At 57.6% G+C, this 15153-nt stretch overlaps 7 protein-coding genes across 10 annotated transcripts; 3 read left to right on the top strand and 4 right to left on the bottom strand.

Moving 5' to 3' along the window:
- Positions 1-188: 188 nt before the first annotated feature.
- IUM83_18333 (Niemann-Pick C1 protein) lies at positions 189-4604 on the top strand (the record flags this gene model as incomplete). 3 transcript variants are annotated; one of them, XM_067943325.1, is made up of 2 exons in its annotated part: positions 189-2994; positions 3072-3145. In XM_067943325.1, the coding sequence occupies 2 exons, from the start codon at positions 189-191 to the stop codon at positions 3143-3145; spliced, it is 2880 nt and encodes a 959-aa protein (XP_067784485.1). The 3 variants fall into 3 exon arrangements, with proteins under 3 accessions (XP_067784485.1, XP_067784483.1, XP_067784484.1); XM_067943326.1 differs by having other exon boundaries at positions 189-4604; XM_067943327.1 differs by having other exon boundaries at positions 1596-4604.
- A 190-nt stretch (positions 4605-4794) lies between these two features.
- Positions 4795-5205, bottom strand: IUM83_18334 (Dynein light chain 2B; the record flags this gene model as incomplete). Its single annotated transcript, XM_067943328.1, has 1 exon — positions 4795-5205. The coding sequence occupies one exon, from the start codon at positions 5203-5205 to the stop codon at positions 4795-4797; it is 411 nt and encodes a 136-aa protein (XP_067784478.1).
- A 108-nt stretch (positions 5206-5313) lies between these two features.
- Positions 5314-7853, top strand: IUM83_18335 (Chromatin structure-remodeling complex protein BSH; the record flags this gene model as incomplete). 2 transcript variants are annotated; one of them, XM_067943329.1, is made up of 9 exons in its annotated part: positions 5314-5922; positions 5988-6056; positions 6139-6591; positions 6667-6744; positions 6838-6948; positions 7098-7259; positions 7348-7584; positions 7656-7733; positions 7815-7853. In XM_067943329.1, 9 exons carry the CDS (start codon positions 5314-5316, stop codon positions 7851-7853), a joined length of 1836 nt encoding a protein of 611 aa, XP_067784476.1. The 2 variants fall into 2 exon arrangements, with proteins under 2 accessions (XP_067784476.1, XP_067784477.1); XM_067943330.1 differs by having other exon boundaries at positions 7659-7733.
- A 47-nt stretch (positions 7854-7900) lies between these two features.
- Positions 7901-9046, bottom strand: IUM83_18336 (uncharacterized protein; the record flags this gene model as incomplete). Its single annotated transcript, XM_067943331.1, has 5 exons — positions 7901-7981; positions 8056-8171; positions 8236-8384; positions 8467-8552; positions 8627-9046. The coding sequence occupies 5 exons, from the start codon at positions 9044-9046 to the stop codon at positions 7901-7903; spliced, it is 852 nt and encodes a 283-aa protein (XP_067784480.1).
- A 56-nt stretch (positions 9047-9102) lies between these two features.
- Positions 9103-9759, bottom strand: IUM83_18337 (protein N-lysine methyltransferase METTL21A; the record flags this gene model as incomplete). The annotated part of the gene is made up of 1 exon (XM_067943332.1): positions 9103-9759. One exon carries the CDS (start codon positions 9757-9759, stop codon positions 9103-9105), a length of 657 nt encoding a protein of 218 aa, XP_067784479.1.
- Positions 9760-11596: 1837 nt separating this feature from the next.
- IUM83_18338 (uncharacterized protein) lies at positions 11597-11797 on the bottom strand (the record flags this gene model as incomplete). Its single annotated transcript, XM_067943333.1, has 1 exon — positions 11597-11797. The coding sequence occupies one exon, from the start codon at positions 11795-11797 to the stop codon at positions 11597-11599; it is 201 nt and encodes a 66-aa protein (XP_067784488.1).
- On the top strand, positions 11640-15023 carry IUM83_18339 (Chromatin structure-remodeling complex protein BSH; the record flags this gene model as incomplete). The annotated part of the gene is made up of 1 exon (XM_067943334.1): positions 11640-15023. The coding sequence occupies one exon, from the start codon at positions 11640-11642 to the stop codon at positions 15021-15023; it is 3384 nt and encodes a 1127-aa protein (XP_067784487.1).
- Between the last annotated feature and the right edge of the window lie 130 nt (positions 15024-15153).

Here is a 15153-nt window from a genome sequence, read left to right on the forward strand (position 1 = left end):
GCGGTCAAGCGGACGGCGATGCCGAGTGCCACCCCTGGATACACCTGATCCGTCTCAAACCCGAGCTCAACGCACTGAGCTCCCCTATGCGACCCCCACCTGCATCTGCACCTGCACCTGCAGCTTCATCATCCCCCGAGATCGCTCACTTCCCAATCAGCAGGCACCCGGACACGCCAACACCCGCCATGATACGCGTCTCGGCCTTGCTGCTGCTGTCGCTGCAGGGCGCGGCGGGCTCCACGTCCTCCTCGGGCGTGGCGTCCGCCTCCAGCTACGTGCCCTGGAGCCTCGCGGACAACGCCACCAACTTGGCGCTCATCGAGGCGCAGCTCACCATGTGCACATACTCCAAGGTGGAGGAGTGCATCCAGGACCCCAAGCTCGTGCAGGAGCTCGGATCGCTCTACCGCGCGCCGGGCTACTGCGTGGCCTTCGACTCGGCCTACGTCAACATCACCACGGCCAGCGCCGCCATCCCCAACCGCTACTACCCGACGTCCGTGGAGGACGCCTACGACGCGGGCTTCTCCAACAAGTTCTCCGAGTGGTCGGACACGAACCGCGAGCAGTTCGAGGTGGACTGCCCCCTGCTCTACAACGAGACCATCGCCCTGGGCGATGACATGCTCTGCTGTACCGAGTCCCAGTACACGGGGCTGTCCACGCAGGTGCGCATGATCCCCGGCCTGTGCTCGGCCTGCAAGGAGAACTTGCGCAACATTTTCTGCCAGTTCACGTGCAACCCGAACAACAGCATGTTCCTGGACATCAACGAGGTGCGCATCATGTCGGGCGACGACGAGCACGAAGGCCAGGTCTTCCCCGCTGTGGAGGAGGCCACGTACTACGTGGGCAAGGACTGGATCCGCGACATCTACGACTTCTGCGAGGATGACAGCTCCTTCTCGCTGCTGTGCAACCCCAACCAAGACTGCCACGACGGCTACGGCCTCATGGAGTATATGGGTAAGTACGCCTTCAACAGCATCGGATCTCCAGAGCAGATCAACGTGACGACTATGGACCAGCTTTCGGAGGAGCTCCAGATGACCGAGTTCTGCCATTGTGACTATGCGAACGAGACCAACTGCATTTCGCCGATGAACAACAAGATGACGTCGTGTGTGGGTGTTTGCGGCTCGCTGTGTGCTGTGAGCTCCGACGATACGCGCACATACACGGAAGCCTGCTACGGTGCCGAGTCCGCATCTTCATCTGGCAGTGGAAGTATTGTGGACAACAATGACGATGCCACTTGGGCGGAGTTGAACGAGTACCTCGCCAACAACCTGCCTGCAACGGATTGGTCCCCGCTCAACTACTTCCTCGTGATCTTCGGAGGTGTGGTTGGTGTGGTACTGATCGTGGGCTTCATTGTCGCAATGCTTCGCGAGAGGAGGTACAGCGCGGTCGAGCGCAACTCCGGCACTCCCCAGGTAGTAGGCCCGAACACACCGGACTTCCACGGCGTCGCGAGCGCGATGGCTGGTAGTGTCGGGTACTTAAGCTTTATGGACGATTTGATGACAAACAAGCTGCGGTTGTGGGCGGCCTTCGTCTCGAAGGGCAACCGACCGAAGAAGATTATTCCGATGGTGTTATGCATCGTCGTCATTTGCGCCGTCGGTCTGTACAATATTGATATCGAAACAGACCCGATCAAGCTGTGGGTTTCTACGTCAAGTACGTCGTACGAGCAGCGCCAACATTACGGCGATATTTTCAACCCCTTCTACCGCTCGGAGCAGGTTATAATGGTTCCGAAGGACGGTGGCAACATCTACCGCTCCTCGATTTTGAAGGAGGCAATTCGTGTGCAGAATGTGGCGGCTAATGTGACGTACACTTCGGATGATGGCGAGACCACTGTCAGCCTGGATGACATTTGCTGGAAGGCCACAGGTACGGGCTGCACGGTCAATTCGATCACGCAGTACTTTCAGAACAACATGGAGCACTTCGAGTTCTACGAGAAATATGGTTTTGAATTGGAGCACTTCAGCAACTGCCTGTACTCGCCAACCACGTCGGATGTGGCACTTTGCACGGAGTTGAAGAACGCTCTGGAGGATGGCGATTCGCTTCCATCGAGTATGAGTGACTGCCCCTGTTTGTCAGCTTTCGGCTCGCCGATGAACTTGTACAATACGTACTTGGGTGGCTTTCCCGATGGCGCCGAAAGCAATTACACACTTTACCTGGAGTCGGAGGCATTTGTTTCTTCCTACCTGAACTATAACTACGCTGATGACGACAAGAACAAGCCTGCGATCGAGTGGGAGCGTGAGTACATCAAGACCATGAAAAAGGAGGCGGCTTCGAACACGATATTCAATGTCTACTTCTACGCCGAGATCTCCGTGAACGATGAGGTTGACGTTGAATCAAACAACGGCATGGGTCCTGTGGCGCTGAGTTACTGTCTGATGCTCATCTACATTTCGCTTGGTATCAACCGCATCAAGTTCAGCCGCGAGTTCTTTATCTCGTCCAAGATTCTGGCCGGTTTCTGCGGTGTGATCAGTATTGCATGCGGTGTGGCTTCGACGATCGGCATCTACATGTGGGCTGGGGTCAAGCTTCAGCTTATTATCATGGAGGTGGTGCCTTTCCTGTCGCTGGCCATCGGCGTTGATAACATCTTCTTGATCATTCACGCCATGACGGAGAAGGAAGACCAACTCCGACGTGACCAACCGAGTCTTTTTATTGGTCTGGAACACAACCCGAAGGCGATTGAGGAGATCACAACCGTCATTTTGTCTGAGAGTATCGCGTACATTGGCCCCAGTATCTTCATGGCTTCCGCTGCAGAATCGGTGGCGTTTGCGTTTGGTTCCATTTCGGCGATGCCTGTGGTGCTGTGGTTTGCCGCAATGGCATGCTGTGCAGTGGCGATCAACTTTTGCTTCCAGATGACTTTCTTCCTCTCCGTTCTTACACTGGACAAACGTCGTGAGCTGAGCGGCAAGTACGACATTATTTTCAAGCGTGCATCATCGGTGGCAGCACGGGTACCTGCTCCAGAAACTGTTCAGCAGTCCTCGGAACCTCTTGTGTCGCTGCAGCCCAAGACTCCAGCGGCGGACGACGTCCGGCCTTCTGTCACGCCCGAGAATCGCACGCTGACGAATCTCCTTGATTATTGTGTGGATGTCTACGCGTCGATCCTAACCCACAAGCTTGTTAAGCTCGTCGTTCTTCTGGCTTTCCTTGGATGGACATTGTGGTCTATTTACTCGATGGAATCGTTGGACCAGGGCCTACCGCAGAAGGAAGCCATGCCTTCCGACTCGTACATGATCGAGTACTTCAACGCGCTGGATGTGTACCTTGCCACGGGAGTTCCTGTGTACTTCATCGTCGAGACGGGCTACGGTCGCAACCCAGATGCTTGGTCGCTGAACGATGAAAGTGTGGAAACGATTTTCTGCAAGTCGAAGGATATCTGTGGGACGTACTCGATTCCCAATATCATGAATGCTCTAGCAAATGACGGCGATAAGACGATCACTCACATTAGCCCCGGCACGACCTACTCGTGGATGGATGACTTCTGGGGTTTTGTCAACCCTGACAGCGAGTGCTGCCGTGTAGATTCCGAGGGCGCATATGTTCCGATCAAGACCGGCAACGATACGTACACGACACTGCGCTCGGATGATGATACTTGCCTCCCCTCGTCGGACACTGTGCCCCCTGTTCCAGAAGATGAGTACATGTCGCTCTTCAGCATGTTCGCGACGGCTAGTGCTGGCACGTCTTGTTCATACGGTGGTGGTTCGATCTACCGTGGACAGTTCAGCATTGACACGGAGCCAATTCCGACTGTCACTTCAACGACGCCTGCGGTGAAGCTCAACAGCAGCGGCTACGGTGACGAGATCACGGCTTGGTCGTACATGGTGACGGGAACGTCGAACCCAACGCAGCAGCGCTACATTGATTCGTATAAGCAGAACCTTGCGGCGGCCGAGTGGATCAGCGAGAAGACAGGTGTGGACATCTGGGTGTACTCGCTGACGTACGTGTACTTCGAGCAGTACCTGACTGTGGTCCATGATGCCTTTGAGCTTATTGGTCTGGCACTTGCCGCTATCTTCGTGATCACGACGCTGTACCTGGGCAACGTGTTCTACTCGCTGGTGATCGCGCTGACGGCGACGAACATCGTGGTGCTCGTACTGGGCCTGATGCAACCGCTGGACATCATGCTCAACGGTCTGTCGATCGTGAACTTGATTATTGCGGCTGGTATCTCGGTCGAGTTTTGCGGTCACTACGTACGCTTCTTCGCGAAGGCTCGCGGTACTGGTGACGAGCGTGCTCGCGACGCACTTCGCCAGGTCTTGACGTCAGTGCTGTTTGGCATCACCATCACGAAGGTCATCGGTTTGAGTGTGCTGACACTTGCCGACTCACGCGTGTTCAAGAAGTACTACTTCCGCATGTACATGATGGTGGTGGTGTGCGGTGTGCTCAACGGAATGTTGCTGCTGCCTGTGGTGCTGAGCACCATCATGGACGTCAAGAACTTCTTCCTGCGCAAGCGCTCCAGGAAGAGCGAGCTTCCGTCGGCCCCTGTTACTCGCGTAGAGTGAGTCAGTGCTGTGTACATTTTCGTCAGCCGACTCGTACAGCCTGGTTAGCCGTCGGGCCCCGCTTTAAATCATGACAACGTGGTATGCGTATAAAGGAATATATAATCAAACAAATGCGAAGCCTTCGTCTCTTGCTTGCTGGTGCAACTTCAACATGTACGACCATCACTCTGCTCGGCGCACCTCGTGATCATGTCGCCACCACGGGCTTCTCCTCCTCCTTCGCCCCGTTGGCTGCCTCCTCCACGACGCCGCCGCGGCCAATCGGCTCCGGCGTCGTGTCCGTCGCCTCGGCCTGCTGCAGCACCACGAGCGTGAACCTCAAGTGCTGGGCGATGATCATCTCGTGCATCTTGGTCCGCAGACGCAGCCATTCGATCTCGCTGTCGCTCGGGTCCGGGAAGAGCTTCTGCAGGTGCTTCTTGGTACGCCCGTAGAGGCTCAGCACGTGGTAGGCGTGCATGATGGCCTCCTTGTACTCGAGGTTCTCGTACTTGACCACGATGCCGTCGTTGTTCATGAGGATGTAGGACGAGAAGCCCGGCTTGCTCTTGAGCTGCTTGATCACCTCCTCCACCTCGTTCGGAGCCGCGGCCGCCATGACTCTTGTTGCTACTGTGCTTCCTCGACCGAGAGTGATCTGGATCCGCGCGACTGGGACTCGAACCGACGCAAAACGCCCGGTCGGGACTCTTCAACTGCTCGCAGCATGGCGCAGGGCTCCGGCTCGTACTACGATGACTACATGCGCAGCAACGCGCTGCTCAAGCACTGCAGCGAGAAGAACACCAAGAAGCTGCTGACGGACCGGAGTGCCTACATCTCCTTCCTCGAGGTGCAGCTGGAGCGCGTGTCGGCTGCGTGCCTGACCGCGCAGACCTTCGAGCAGCGCCTGGCGGAGCTGGAGAGCGCCCAACTCGCCAACGACCAGAAGGTGGGGTCGCTCTCCAAGGTCTTCCGACTCAACCAGGAGTACGTGGAGCAGACGACGACGCAGGCGCAGAGCGAGCTGGCCGCCCACGCAGCCAAGGTGGACGCCTGGATGGACAAGTTCTCGGCCGAGCTGCAGCGTCAAGAGCCCCGCATGGCCACGCTCGAGGACCAGTTCCGCCAGTGCCAAGAGTACCTGCCGCGTATGGCGGAGAGCAACGACGCTGCACTTCACGACGTCAAGCACCAGACGGAGCACGAGATCGAGGAGCTCAAGGCGCAAGTGTTCGCGCTCGAGGCCCGGATCGAGGAGATGCACTCGTACCAATCGGCGACTGACACGAAGGTGGAAACGTTGACGCTCTCAGTCACGCACAAACTGGACCAGGTATGCACGTATGCGGTCGTTTTAGTTGTCACCGACTAAACTTTTTATCGCTCGTGGTGCTGCAGGAGTTGGCGCTCGTCCGATCTTCTGTGTCGGAAAAGAGCTTTCAGCTGGAAAGAACGGTGACACAGCTAGTGAGGCTAATCTTTGGCGTTTTGTACTCCTAGGACAGGAGGACTAACTATGAGCGAGATTGTCGATGGTCTTGGATGCTAGGGTAACGGTTTAGAGCAACTAGTGCATCAAGTAGACGCTTCCTGGCGTGCAGAGACATCGGAGACGGCTGGCCAATTGGACGCACATGCCAATCAAGTGCAACAACGACTTGACCGTCTTCAGCAGGAAGTCGAGCACCGGCAAGCCGGAGTGAAGGAGGTGCTCAAAAAATGCTTCGACACGCAGCATCTTCTGAGCGGCACCGTAGTGGTACTTCAGTCTGAGGTTGACGATGTCAAGAAGGTGCAAACTACTACAGCCCAGAAATACAACGAGGACATGTCAAGTGCAATCGAAGATCTACGTGAGAGACAAGCTACCCTGAAGAATGCTTTGCAGCTTCTGCAAGCATGCGCCCTTGAAGCCCAGCGAGCAAGTGAAGATCGATGCAGTAAACTAGGCGATAGACTAGCTGCTGCCGAAGACTCTTTCGAGAGTATGACCGATGATTTGGTGCGGCTGCACTTATTCCGCCGTTGGATTATCTGCAGAAGCGCTTACCGGTTTATGAATGCGGTTATGCTATAGAGACGGCGAGTGATTACCGCCCTCGAGGACGTCGGGGAAAAGCTTCATCAAGACACAGGCGCGACAACGAAAAACACGGTATGACTCACACCGTATGAGATGTAAAACTTCTTATCGTGGTGAATACTCACTGATTAATGCGTGTTTGCTTGAACGATACGCAATTTGCAGCTTCAAGCAGCGCGGAAAGAGTCTGAAACTCGGTTTGGGCACGTTATGGACATCTCCACCGCTCTTGAGAACCGACTGCGCATATTGGAACACACCGTGCTATCGCTAGAGGTGCGTTCGGTACCGAAACGAGTGTTACGGTAGCATTTTTTTCCCAATGTGTCGAGAAGAGATCCTCTATAGTGTTACGGTAGCATGCAAAGCTATTTTGCAAGTACTGAGACCCTCACTTACTGCATGGTGCCGGCTGTTACACGCAGACAAAGGTGCAGCGCAGTCGGGCCATCTCGGAAGCGTTGGGGCAATTCATTCCGGAACAAGCTTTGGAGGTGAGCTCCACCTCGGTTTCGGACAGGTTGGCTTGCCACTTCAACGATAGCCTCGTCGACAAGGACCCTCAGCGCGTAATTGGCACTGGAGAGGTACGAATAGAAACCAACCTCGGCTTCGTGTAATATTGGCGAGCTAACATCGCCGAGATGTCATCGTGACTTCCATTATACGAGGTAGCGGTCTGTGGTGTGGCACAATGAGCAGTTTTACCAAGACCGGATTCGAGAGCTGGAAGAGCGATTGCATCGGAAGGCACAAGTAGAGGAGGAGCATCGCGCATTGTTTCCGGAGCGAAGCAGCTCCAAGGCATCGTCAAAGTCATCTATATCGTCTTCTTGCTATGTGTCTAGTTTCGCAACCGAAGAATCCAAGCAAGATGACGAGCCTCGACGGACTCGAACAGCGTTGAAAAAGGTAAGGTCTAGTAGGAAACTGCTACCAAAGCCGCTCTATGCTAACAATAGTGTGCGTGCATCTCACGACAGAAGACAACCAAGAGAAACCCGAAGACTGTTCAATCGGGTGGGACGTCAAAGTTACTCAAGCCCAAGAGACTTCAAACGGTTCGTAATACTGTACGCAATTGTGACGGAGGGAGTATAATTTACACCGCGAATCTTGTGTTCAATCCTTTTGCACTACAGGCCCGCGAGGCCCGCGATCGCCCCGTCAGCGTACAATGACGACGCGAACGCCATAATTTGAGCCGAATAGATAAGACCGTAGACTCTCAAGACATAATAGCCTTCCCCTCTGCGATGGTTTGGAGCAAATAGTCTACTGCTGACACACCCACCACGATTTTGTATTCCTGATACAACCAGCTCCGTACAAATGGTAAACCGCTGACCTGCAGCGACCACGAGTTGTACGGTGGGCACGCACCTCCAAGATGCGCATGATCCGGTCTGCAGCTTCATAGCGAGCCTTGATGATCAGCGCCATTCGACGTCGTGACTGCCGTGATCCTGGCCCGCTTGGGCTACAAAACTCCAGGAAATCTACAGCACAGGGGTATTCGTCAGTCAGACGCAAGCTCCTAGATAGCAAGCACACGTGATCAACCAATTTCTCTCCGCGTCTCCTTAGCGATTTCGTCTTGCAGGACGTGCAGTAGATGCTCGATCTTTCTGTGATGGCGGTCAATACGAGCTGTTTCTGCAGCCGCGGCGGCCTCCTCAATGCTGAGTCGGCCGCGGGTAACTTGACCACTCCTAGAACACATCATTTTGCCAAAAGCGTCAAAGCGGGCCATCGCACGATGAGATCTAAGCCGTAGAGTGTAAGATCCTGTACTTGCTGCTGCGGGGTTTCTTCCGTCGGTCGAAGTTGTAGAACTGCTTGTCGACCACTGCGCAGTGGCGTTCTCGCGCTAGTGCAGTCTAGGTGGCCACATCGACCAAATGCGGAGTAAGTGAACCATGACAGCACACGTTTGCAGAATCATCTAACCAACCGCAGCAAGCGCCGCCTCCCGGTCTGCATCCATTTCCCGCTCGCGGACGAAGAATTCGCGGTCCTCCGCTGCCACGCCCTGGGAGTAGTAGCGTGGTCCGTGAGGCCCCACGAAGTGGACCGTGGTGTCAGCTGGCGGGTCCATCGCCCGCATGCTTTTCATGAACTTGCTCATGTCTTCTCTGATGCTGCGCAGCAGCGTATGAAGCACCTCCAGCAGCGAGATCGCGGCATCATCTCTGGACCGAGTCTGCGGGGGCAGCTTGTTGCTCGAAGCAGAGTGCGGCAGTTGGGGCAGCTGCACGGTGGAGGAGCTTTGAGTTGTAGTTGCGGGACTCTGACCTCGATCAGACGTCTTGCTGGATACGAGTCGCCCTTCAGACCCCCAGAAGACGCCGACGGAGCTGCCTGCCGCTGCCATGGGGCCCGGACAGGATAGGAACAAAGTAGTCGAGTGCCGTGCGGTGGCCATAATGCTCATCCTCTATTTATATTGCTCTCGCTCTTGATCCTGAAGAGACTGATCCTGCCCTGCTGGTCGATGCGCTCGCACTGCAGCAGGCCAGCGCTGAAGGCCAAGAAGTCCGTCATGGCCTCGTCCTCCCCTCTGGCTTCGTGGGCCAAGTACGTGACCGTCTCGGGGCCGCTGAACCTGTGAATGCTGCGCGCCAGGTTCCGCCAGCTCTCCTGGCCGTAGATGGGGTTGATGCAGTCCGACACGAGGATGTAGCGGAAGCTGCGTCGAGGCAGTGCGCGATCGGAGCCCCAGACGAACTCGGCCACCCGCAGGCGTCCGCGCTCGCTCTCGGACACCGCGTTGGCCTCCACGTTGCGCTGCAGCAGCTCCAGCGCCTCCTGCTGGTCCGTGAGCAGCACGTCGGCGCCCAGGGCCGCCGCCACGAGCCCCGCGAGGCCGCAGCCGCTGCCCAGCTCCAGCACCGACTGGCCCGTGCCCACGTCGAAGGCGGCGGGCGACACGGACGAGAAGCGCACGAGCCGCTCGGCCAGGAAGCGGCTGGCCTCCCACACGCGCGACGCCGTCCACGCGTCCTCGAAGATCGGGGCCAGCTCGGCGCTGCGCAGCGTCTCGGACAACGAGTAGCTGCGGCCGGCGACCACGACGACCTGACTCATGCTGCTTGGTGCTCACTCGGCCGTTACTTGTACTAGCGGGTTGTATAGGCACTAGCGATCCTCGCTACAGTGACCAATGGAACGTCCTGCATGGCGAAATCGCAGGTGGACGGACATACATTGCTGTCTGGGAGCTCGAGTTCGGTAAGACGAGCACCCCGTGCTGCATGTAGAGCTCGTGGAGTTTAGTATCTCCAATGGACTAGGACCGCGTTAGTCGCTTGTGCGTATGCACTTTGGCGGCGACTGTGTGCTGGAACACGAGACTCGTGTGCATGTTGAAGGCAGCTTGTGCACGAACGAGAGCAACGCGATCGCTGCGTTGTTGGTGGAGAGTTGTAAGGACAGTAAAGCAAACTTCGTACAACTCTGCGCGCTCGAAGTGCACACTGCGTGCAGGAGCCAAGTTCGACCAGGGCGGAACTGGCGCCAACCGAGAACAAGTGATAGCAGTAACTCGGCTAGCGTTGCATCGTGTGCCAACCTGGCATCCGCGCGCCGCCAGCGCTCGCGACCTGGCCCCGGTGACCGCTCTTTGCCTCGATTAATCGCGCCCACCTTGGCCAGCCCGAGCACGGCTGTGCAGCGACAGCAGCAGAGGGAGCGCGGCTGGCAGGAGTCGCCCGCTGGTCAACCTTGATACTCAGGCGGCGCCGCTATCAACTTGATAGCGGCACCACCTGTGAGTATCCCGAACCGTAGAGGCAGGCGCGTGTCGATGGATGATTGACCCAGCCGACACGTGCAAGGGGCAGCCTCACAGCCAGCGCCGATCCCCATTCGTCACCTCTGACTGCAGTTTGCACTCCCACCCCACGCGACAGTCGTCAGTAGCAAGTCTTGGCGTCGAGGCCGCTCTCCCCACACGCAAGGCGCGCCTCCTGTTTCGCCGGCAGCAGTAGACAAGCTGCGGACCGATTTGCGGCCGCCGCCGCCGTCAGCATCTATGGATAGTCGTCGCTGTCTCGCCGGGCTCCGCGCCGATGGGCGCCCGCCGACGCCAAGCAGAGAGCTACGGCCGGCCCGCGAATTTCTCCCCGCGATATGGCTCCGCCACGCACGCCCTGGACGCGATGCGTCAACCGCCGTTCACTTGAAACCAGTATAGGATACGCTATAGCAGTAGATTCGAGATCACTTGCCCAAAGCGTAACACGCCTGCCTACGAGTCGATCACCGATATACGGTGTGGCCGCAGCGCGCTTTGTCCACAACAGCGATCTGTCTGTACAGGTACACACACTGTAGTCTGCACGCCGCGCGACGATAACGCTGTGCAAAACTGGCGTGGAGAGAGATATCCCGACCAAAGCAAAGTTGTGTACAATGCAGCCAGTTGCGGTCTGCAACGTCATCTCACTGCTGCAAGTGCCGCTGCTCGAAGTCGCTGCGTGTTTGTATGGATGTATGCATGTATGTATGTATGTATGTATGTATGTATGTATGTATGTATGTATGTATGTATGTATGTATGTATGTATGTATGTATGTATGTATGTATGTATGTATGTATGTATGTATGTATGTATGTATGTATGTATGTATGTATGTATGTATGTATGTATGTATGTATGTATGCCGTGCGGTCGCCGCCGCTGCAATGAACGACCTCCAGGCCAGGCCGTTCTCTACTGCCCGCCGCTAGCGTTGCATCGACCATCGTGTGTCGTCCGTCGGTCCGACGTACTGAAGCACTGAATTAGTGTCATTGTGCTGCGTCGCGCACTTACTTACATGAGCAGTTCCGACTCGCGCCCGGTTGATCTGATGCCCTAGCCCTGGCCAGATGGCTGCGGGTCTTGCAGGCTCTCTCGCCTGCGAGCGCCGCCTTCAGTTCCTAGCGGCCGTCGACCACGCGCAGGCAGGCAGGCAGCAGCGGCATGCCGCGCCCCGAGTACGCGCCCTTCATCACGTCGCCGCGCGGCGCCTCCGCCCCCATGGGCCCCTCCGTCGTGGGCTCGGCGCCCTCCGCCGTGTCGGCGCTCAGCGCCGCCGCGTCCGAGACCTTCAGCGCCGCGCTCAGCGTGGCCAAGCTCAACCTGCACCGGCGCCGGCGCCAGACGCTCACAGACCCGCAGGCGCGCGGCCGCAGCGCCCACAGCAGCCACAGCAGCGCCGCCCCGAGCCGCAGCGGCCGCCGCACGCCCTACCTGGACCGCGACGAGGAGGAGGAGGACGACCCGTTCGACCCCCCGCAGCAGCACGAGGAGCGGCAGCACCGCGAGCCGCAGCGCCACTACCGCTCGCGGCGCCAGAAGTCCGCGCGCTCGGTCTCCAGGTCCCCGGCGCCGTCGCCGTCGCGCGGCTCGGGCGGCGGCTTCGCGTCCATGCTCATGTCCTCGTCCTCGCGCTCGCTGTCGCTGCGCTCGCCGTCCGCGCGCTCGTCGTCGGCCACGTCCCCGTCGAGTCTGCGCGACGAGAGCATGTCGTCCATGCTCAGCGACATGGCGCAGCACCTGCCCGAGCTCTCGGCCGACCGCGTCGAGGCGCTCGTCAACTTCATCGACAAGTCCGTGGACGACGCGTACAACCTCAGCCTCGGCTTCGGCCGCGTGCGCTGGACGCCCAGCCGCGCGCGCGAGGGCGTGACCATCCACCGCGCGCGGAGCGGCCCGGACGACTCCATGCTGGACGCCGCCGTCCGGGGCAGCTGCAACATCAGCGCCACGTTCCGGGAGATCAGCGACCTGCTCATCACCGAGACGTCCGCCGACTTCGCCGAGCACGAGAGCGCCGTCAACCCGAGCGAGTTCCTGGACGGACAGGTGGTCTACACGCTGGTGCCGCGCACGCCCGAGGAGCGCTTCGTGTGCGTCAAGTGGCACTGCGTGCGGTCGCTGGCGCCGTCCGTCGCCAAGCACCGGGACTACGTGTACGTGGAGCTTGTGGATTCGTTCGAGGACGGCGACGGCCGCCGCATCGGCTACCGGCTGGGCAAAAGCGTGGATCTGGACGTGCTTCCGCCGCGGGATTCGAAACACGGTTCAGTTCGAGCGAAGACGTTGACGCTACAGACGTGGAGCGAGCGCGCGCCTGGGAGTCTGGAGTTTGTGACCATGATGATTAACGATTTAGGAGACCGTCTGCCGTCTTGGCTGGTGCAGAAGATGGTGGACACTGCAGCGTTGCGGTCCGCGTGTATACGAGACCACATCAACCAGCGCCGCCTAGATATGCTCGTGTACGCAGGTCCCAGGGATATGGTGCCACTCAGCCGCCGTGTTTGTTGCGTGGTGTGTACGCGCAGCTTTTCTCTCGTGCGCAAGAAGTACAATTGCGCCGGCTGTGGAGACGTTATCTGCAGTCAGTGCAGTGTGCACCAGCTCGTGACAGCCCATCAACGGCTCAGTGATCTCTCCGCGCCCGGAGGCAAGCGCAAGACACGGATTTGCGTGAAGTGCAGCAGCAAGATGCAGAGTCGAGAGCTGCCACGCCGCGCATCGTCCGCCCGGCAGAGCGACATGTCTCGCGTCAGTTCGGATGGTAGCGTCCGCAGCTCACTAGCCTCTAACAGCTCGTTCTTGGGTCGCTCGCATGCATCCGCAGGAAAAACTTCGGACGAGACACGACGCAGTTTTCTCTCGGATTCCACTGCGGGCACAAGCTCGCAGGACTCTGTTGAAGATGGAAATAGGAGCAGTGGCAATGGATCCTCGGCAGTGCGGAAACAAGTACCAAACATGTTCCAGTTTCGACCGACGTCTTCGTCGATGGGCAAAAGTGAACGGCTGTCAAAGGCATCCACTTCACCTTCATCTCCTGGAGACGAAGAAGACCGATTAGATGTCGAGGAACTGCAGCCGCAATTACTTGGAGACAGTATCCTTGCCCCCGCCCCCGTTGAGCTTGATCTGGGCGTTGGCAAGTACAAAGAAACTTACACGCAGCAGCCGACGCGGACTGAGAGAGACTACCAGGCTGAAGCAGCTGAGTTAGCGGAATACAGTGACCCCGAGGAGGAAGTATATTCTGAGGAAGACGCGGGTAACTTCCTCAACACGGAGGGCCATCGACATGATGCAGTGCGGCAATCCTTATCACAAGCGACAGTCATGACTTTGGACATGGACGTACCGATGGTGCACAAGGTGGAAGTAGCTAGCTTTCTCACGGAGGAGGAGAATGCCAGCTTGGATACTGTGTCGAATGATTCGGACTCGGCCAATTTTACACTGGATGAAAACTCAAAGATTGTGGAGAGCAGGTCGTTCGGTAGGAGGTCGGATGCAGGCGTTCCCATTCCGGTCCAGGTCGAGGAGTTCATTGTAGAAGAAATGGTTCCCGAAAACATGCGCACAGTCCCTCGTCGTAGTATGGAGTTGGAAGAGGTAGAGGTGGAGGAGCTGGTCATAGAGGAAATCCAGCCTGTAAATGTAGGAATCGTCCCTCGACGCAGCATGGATTCGGAGGAGTTTGTTGTTGAAGAGATCCAGCCTGAGAATTCCACGCGACTTAGCATGGAGACCGAAGACGTGGAAGTGCCAATGGTGGTTCATAAAGTGGCGAAGAAGCTGGTTGTTGGATCTGGCGGTCGTCGCAGTCGTGATTCGAGACGAGCTCCCGCGCCACGGCCTAGCGGTGCACCGCCTCCACCACCTCCACCGCCAAGGGTGGCAGATGTGCTTACGGAGAGTATGGCGAGTGCTATCGCCAACAAGAAGTCCCAGGCTGCTTCGAACGGTTCACGTGCTGCTCCACCTCCGACACCAGCCGAAGCTCCGACCACCACTCCAGCTCCAGCACCAACGCCCGAGGAGGAAACGCTAAAACTAGAGGATCTGCAGGTGCATCTGGACCGCATGAACGAGATTTCGGCGAGTTTGCGCGACCTTCGCCAGGAGATGAAGCAGACGACCGCGACCCCGGCTAGCACCCACACGGCGATGGCTGCCCTCACAACTTTCGAGACCAAGGCCAACGCCGAGCGTGCCGCCAAGATTGCGGCCAACTTCATCAGTTTGCTGGATCGGAACGCTGCGCCTGCGGCTCGGCGCGCCCAGCAGCACCTCAAGCAGAACGGCGGACCCCGCACGAGCCTGTTTAACGTAACTCTAGCCATGGGCGATGGTAGCTTCGTGGATTATCTCGTGGATTCGACGTTCGAAGACGTGGGCGAGAGCCCCGATGGCCAAGGATTGGGGTGGCAGGAGGTGCAGTCGCAAACGACAGGCAAGCAGTACTATTTCAACCAGAACTGCGCCTTGGCGTCCTGGACTTTGCCGGGGCCCGACGTCTTCTGGGGAACGCTTTACATGGTGCTCTAGACCTCTTACGAGGTATGCACTCGCCAACGTATTATTTAGCCAGAGCACAAACAAATAAAGAAAGTGACGTCCATCAAATACGTGATAGCACTCCGGCGCATCCACGTCACCTGTTGTTGAAGACACAGAA

This window comes from Phytophthora cinnamomi, assembly GCF_018691715.1.
Source record: "Phytophthora cinnamomi strain GKB4 chromosome Unknown Contig90, whole genome shotgun sequence".
Lineage (NCBI taxonomy): Eukaryota > Oomycota > Peronosporomycetes > Peronosporales > Peronosporaceae > Phytophthora > Phytophthora cinnamomi.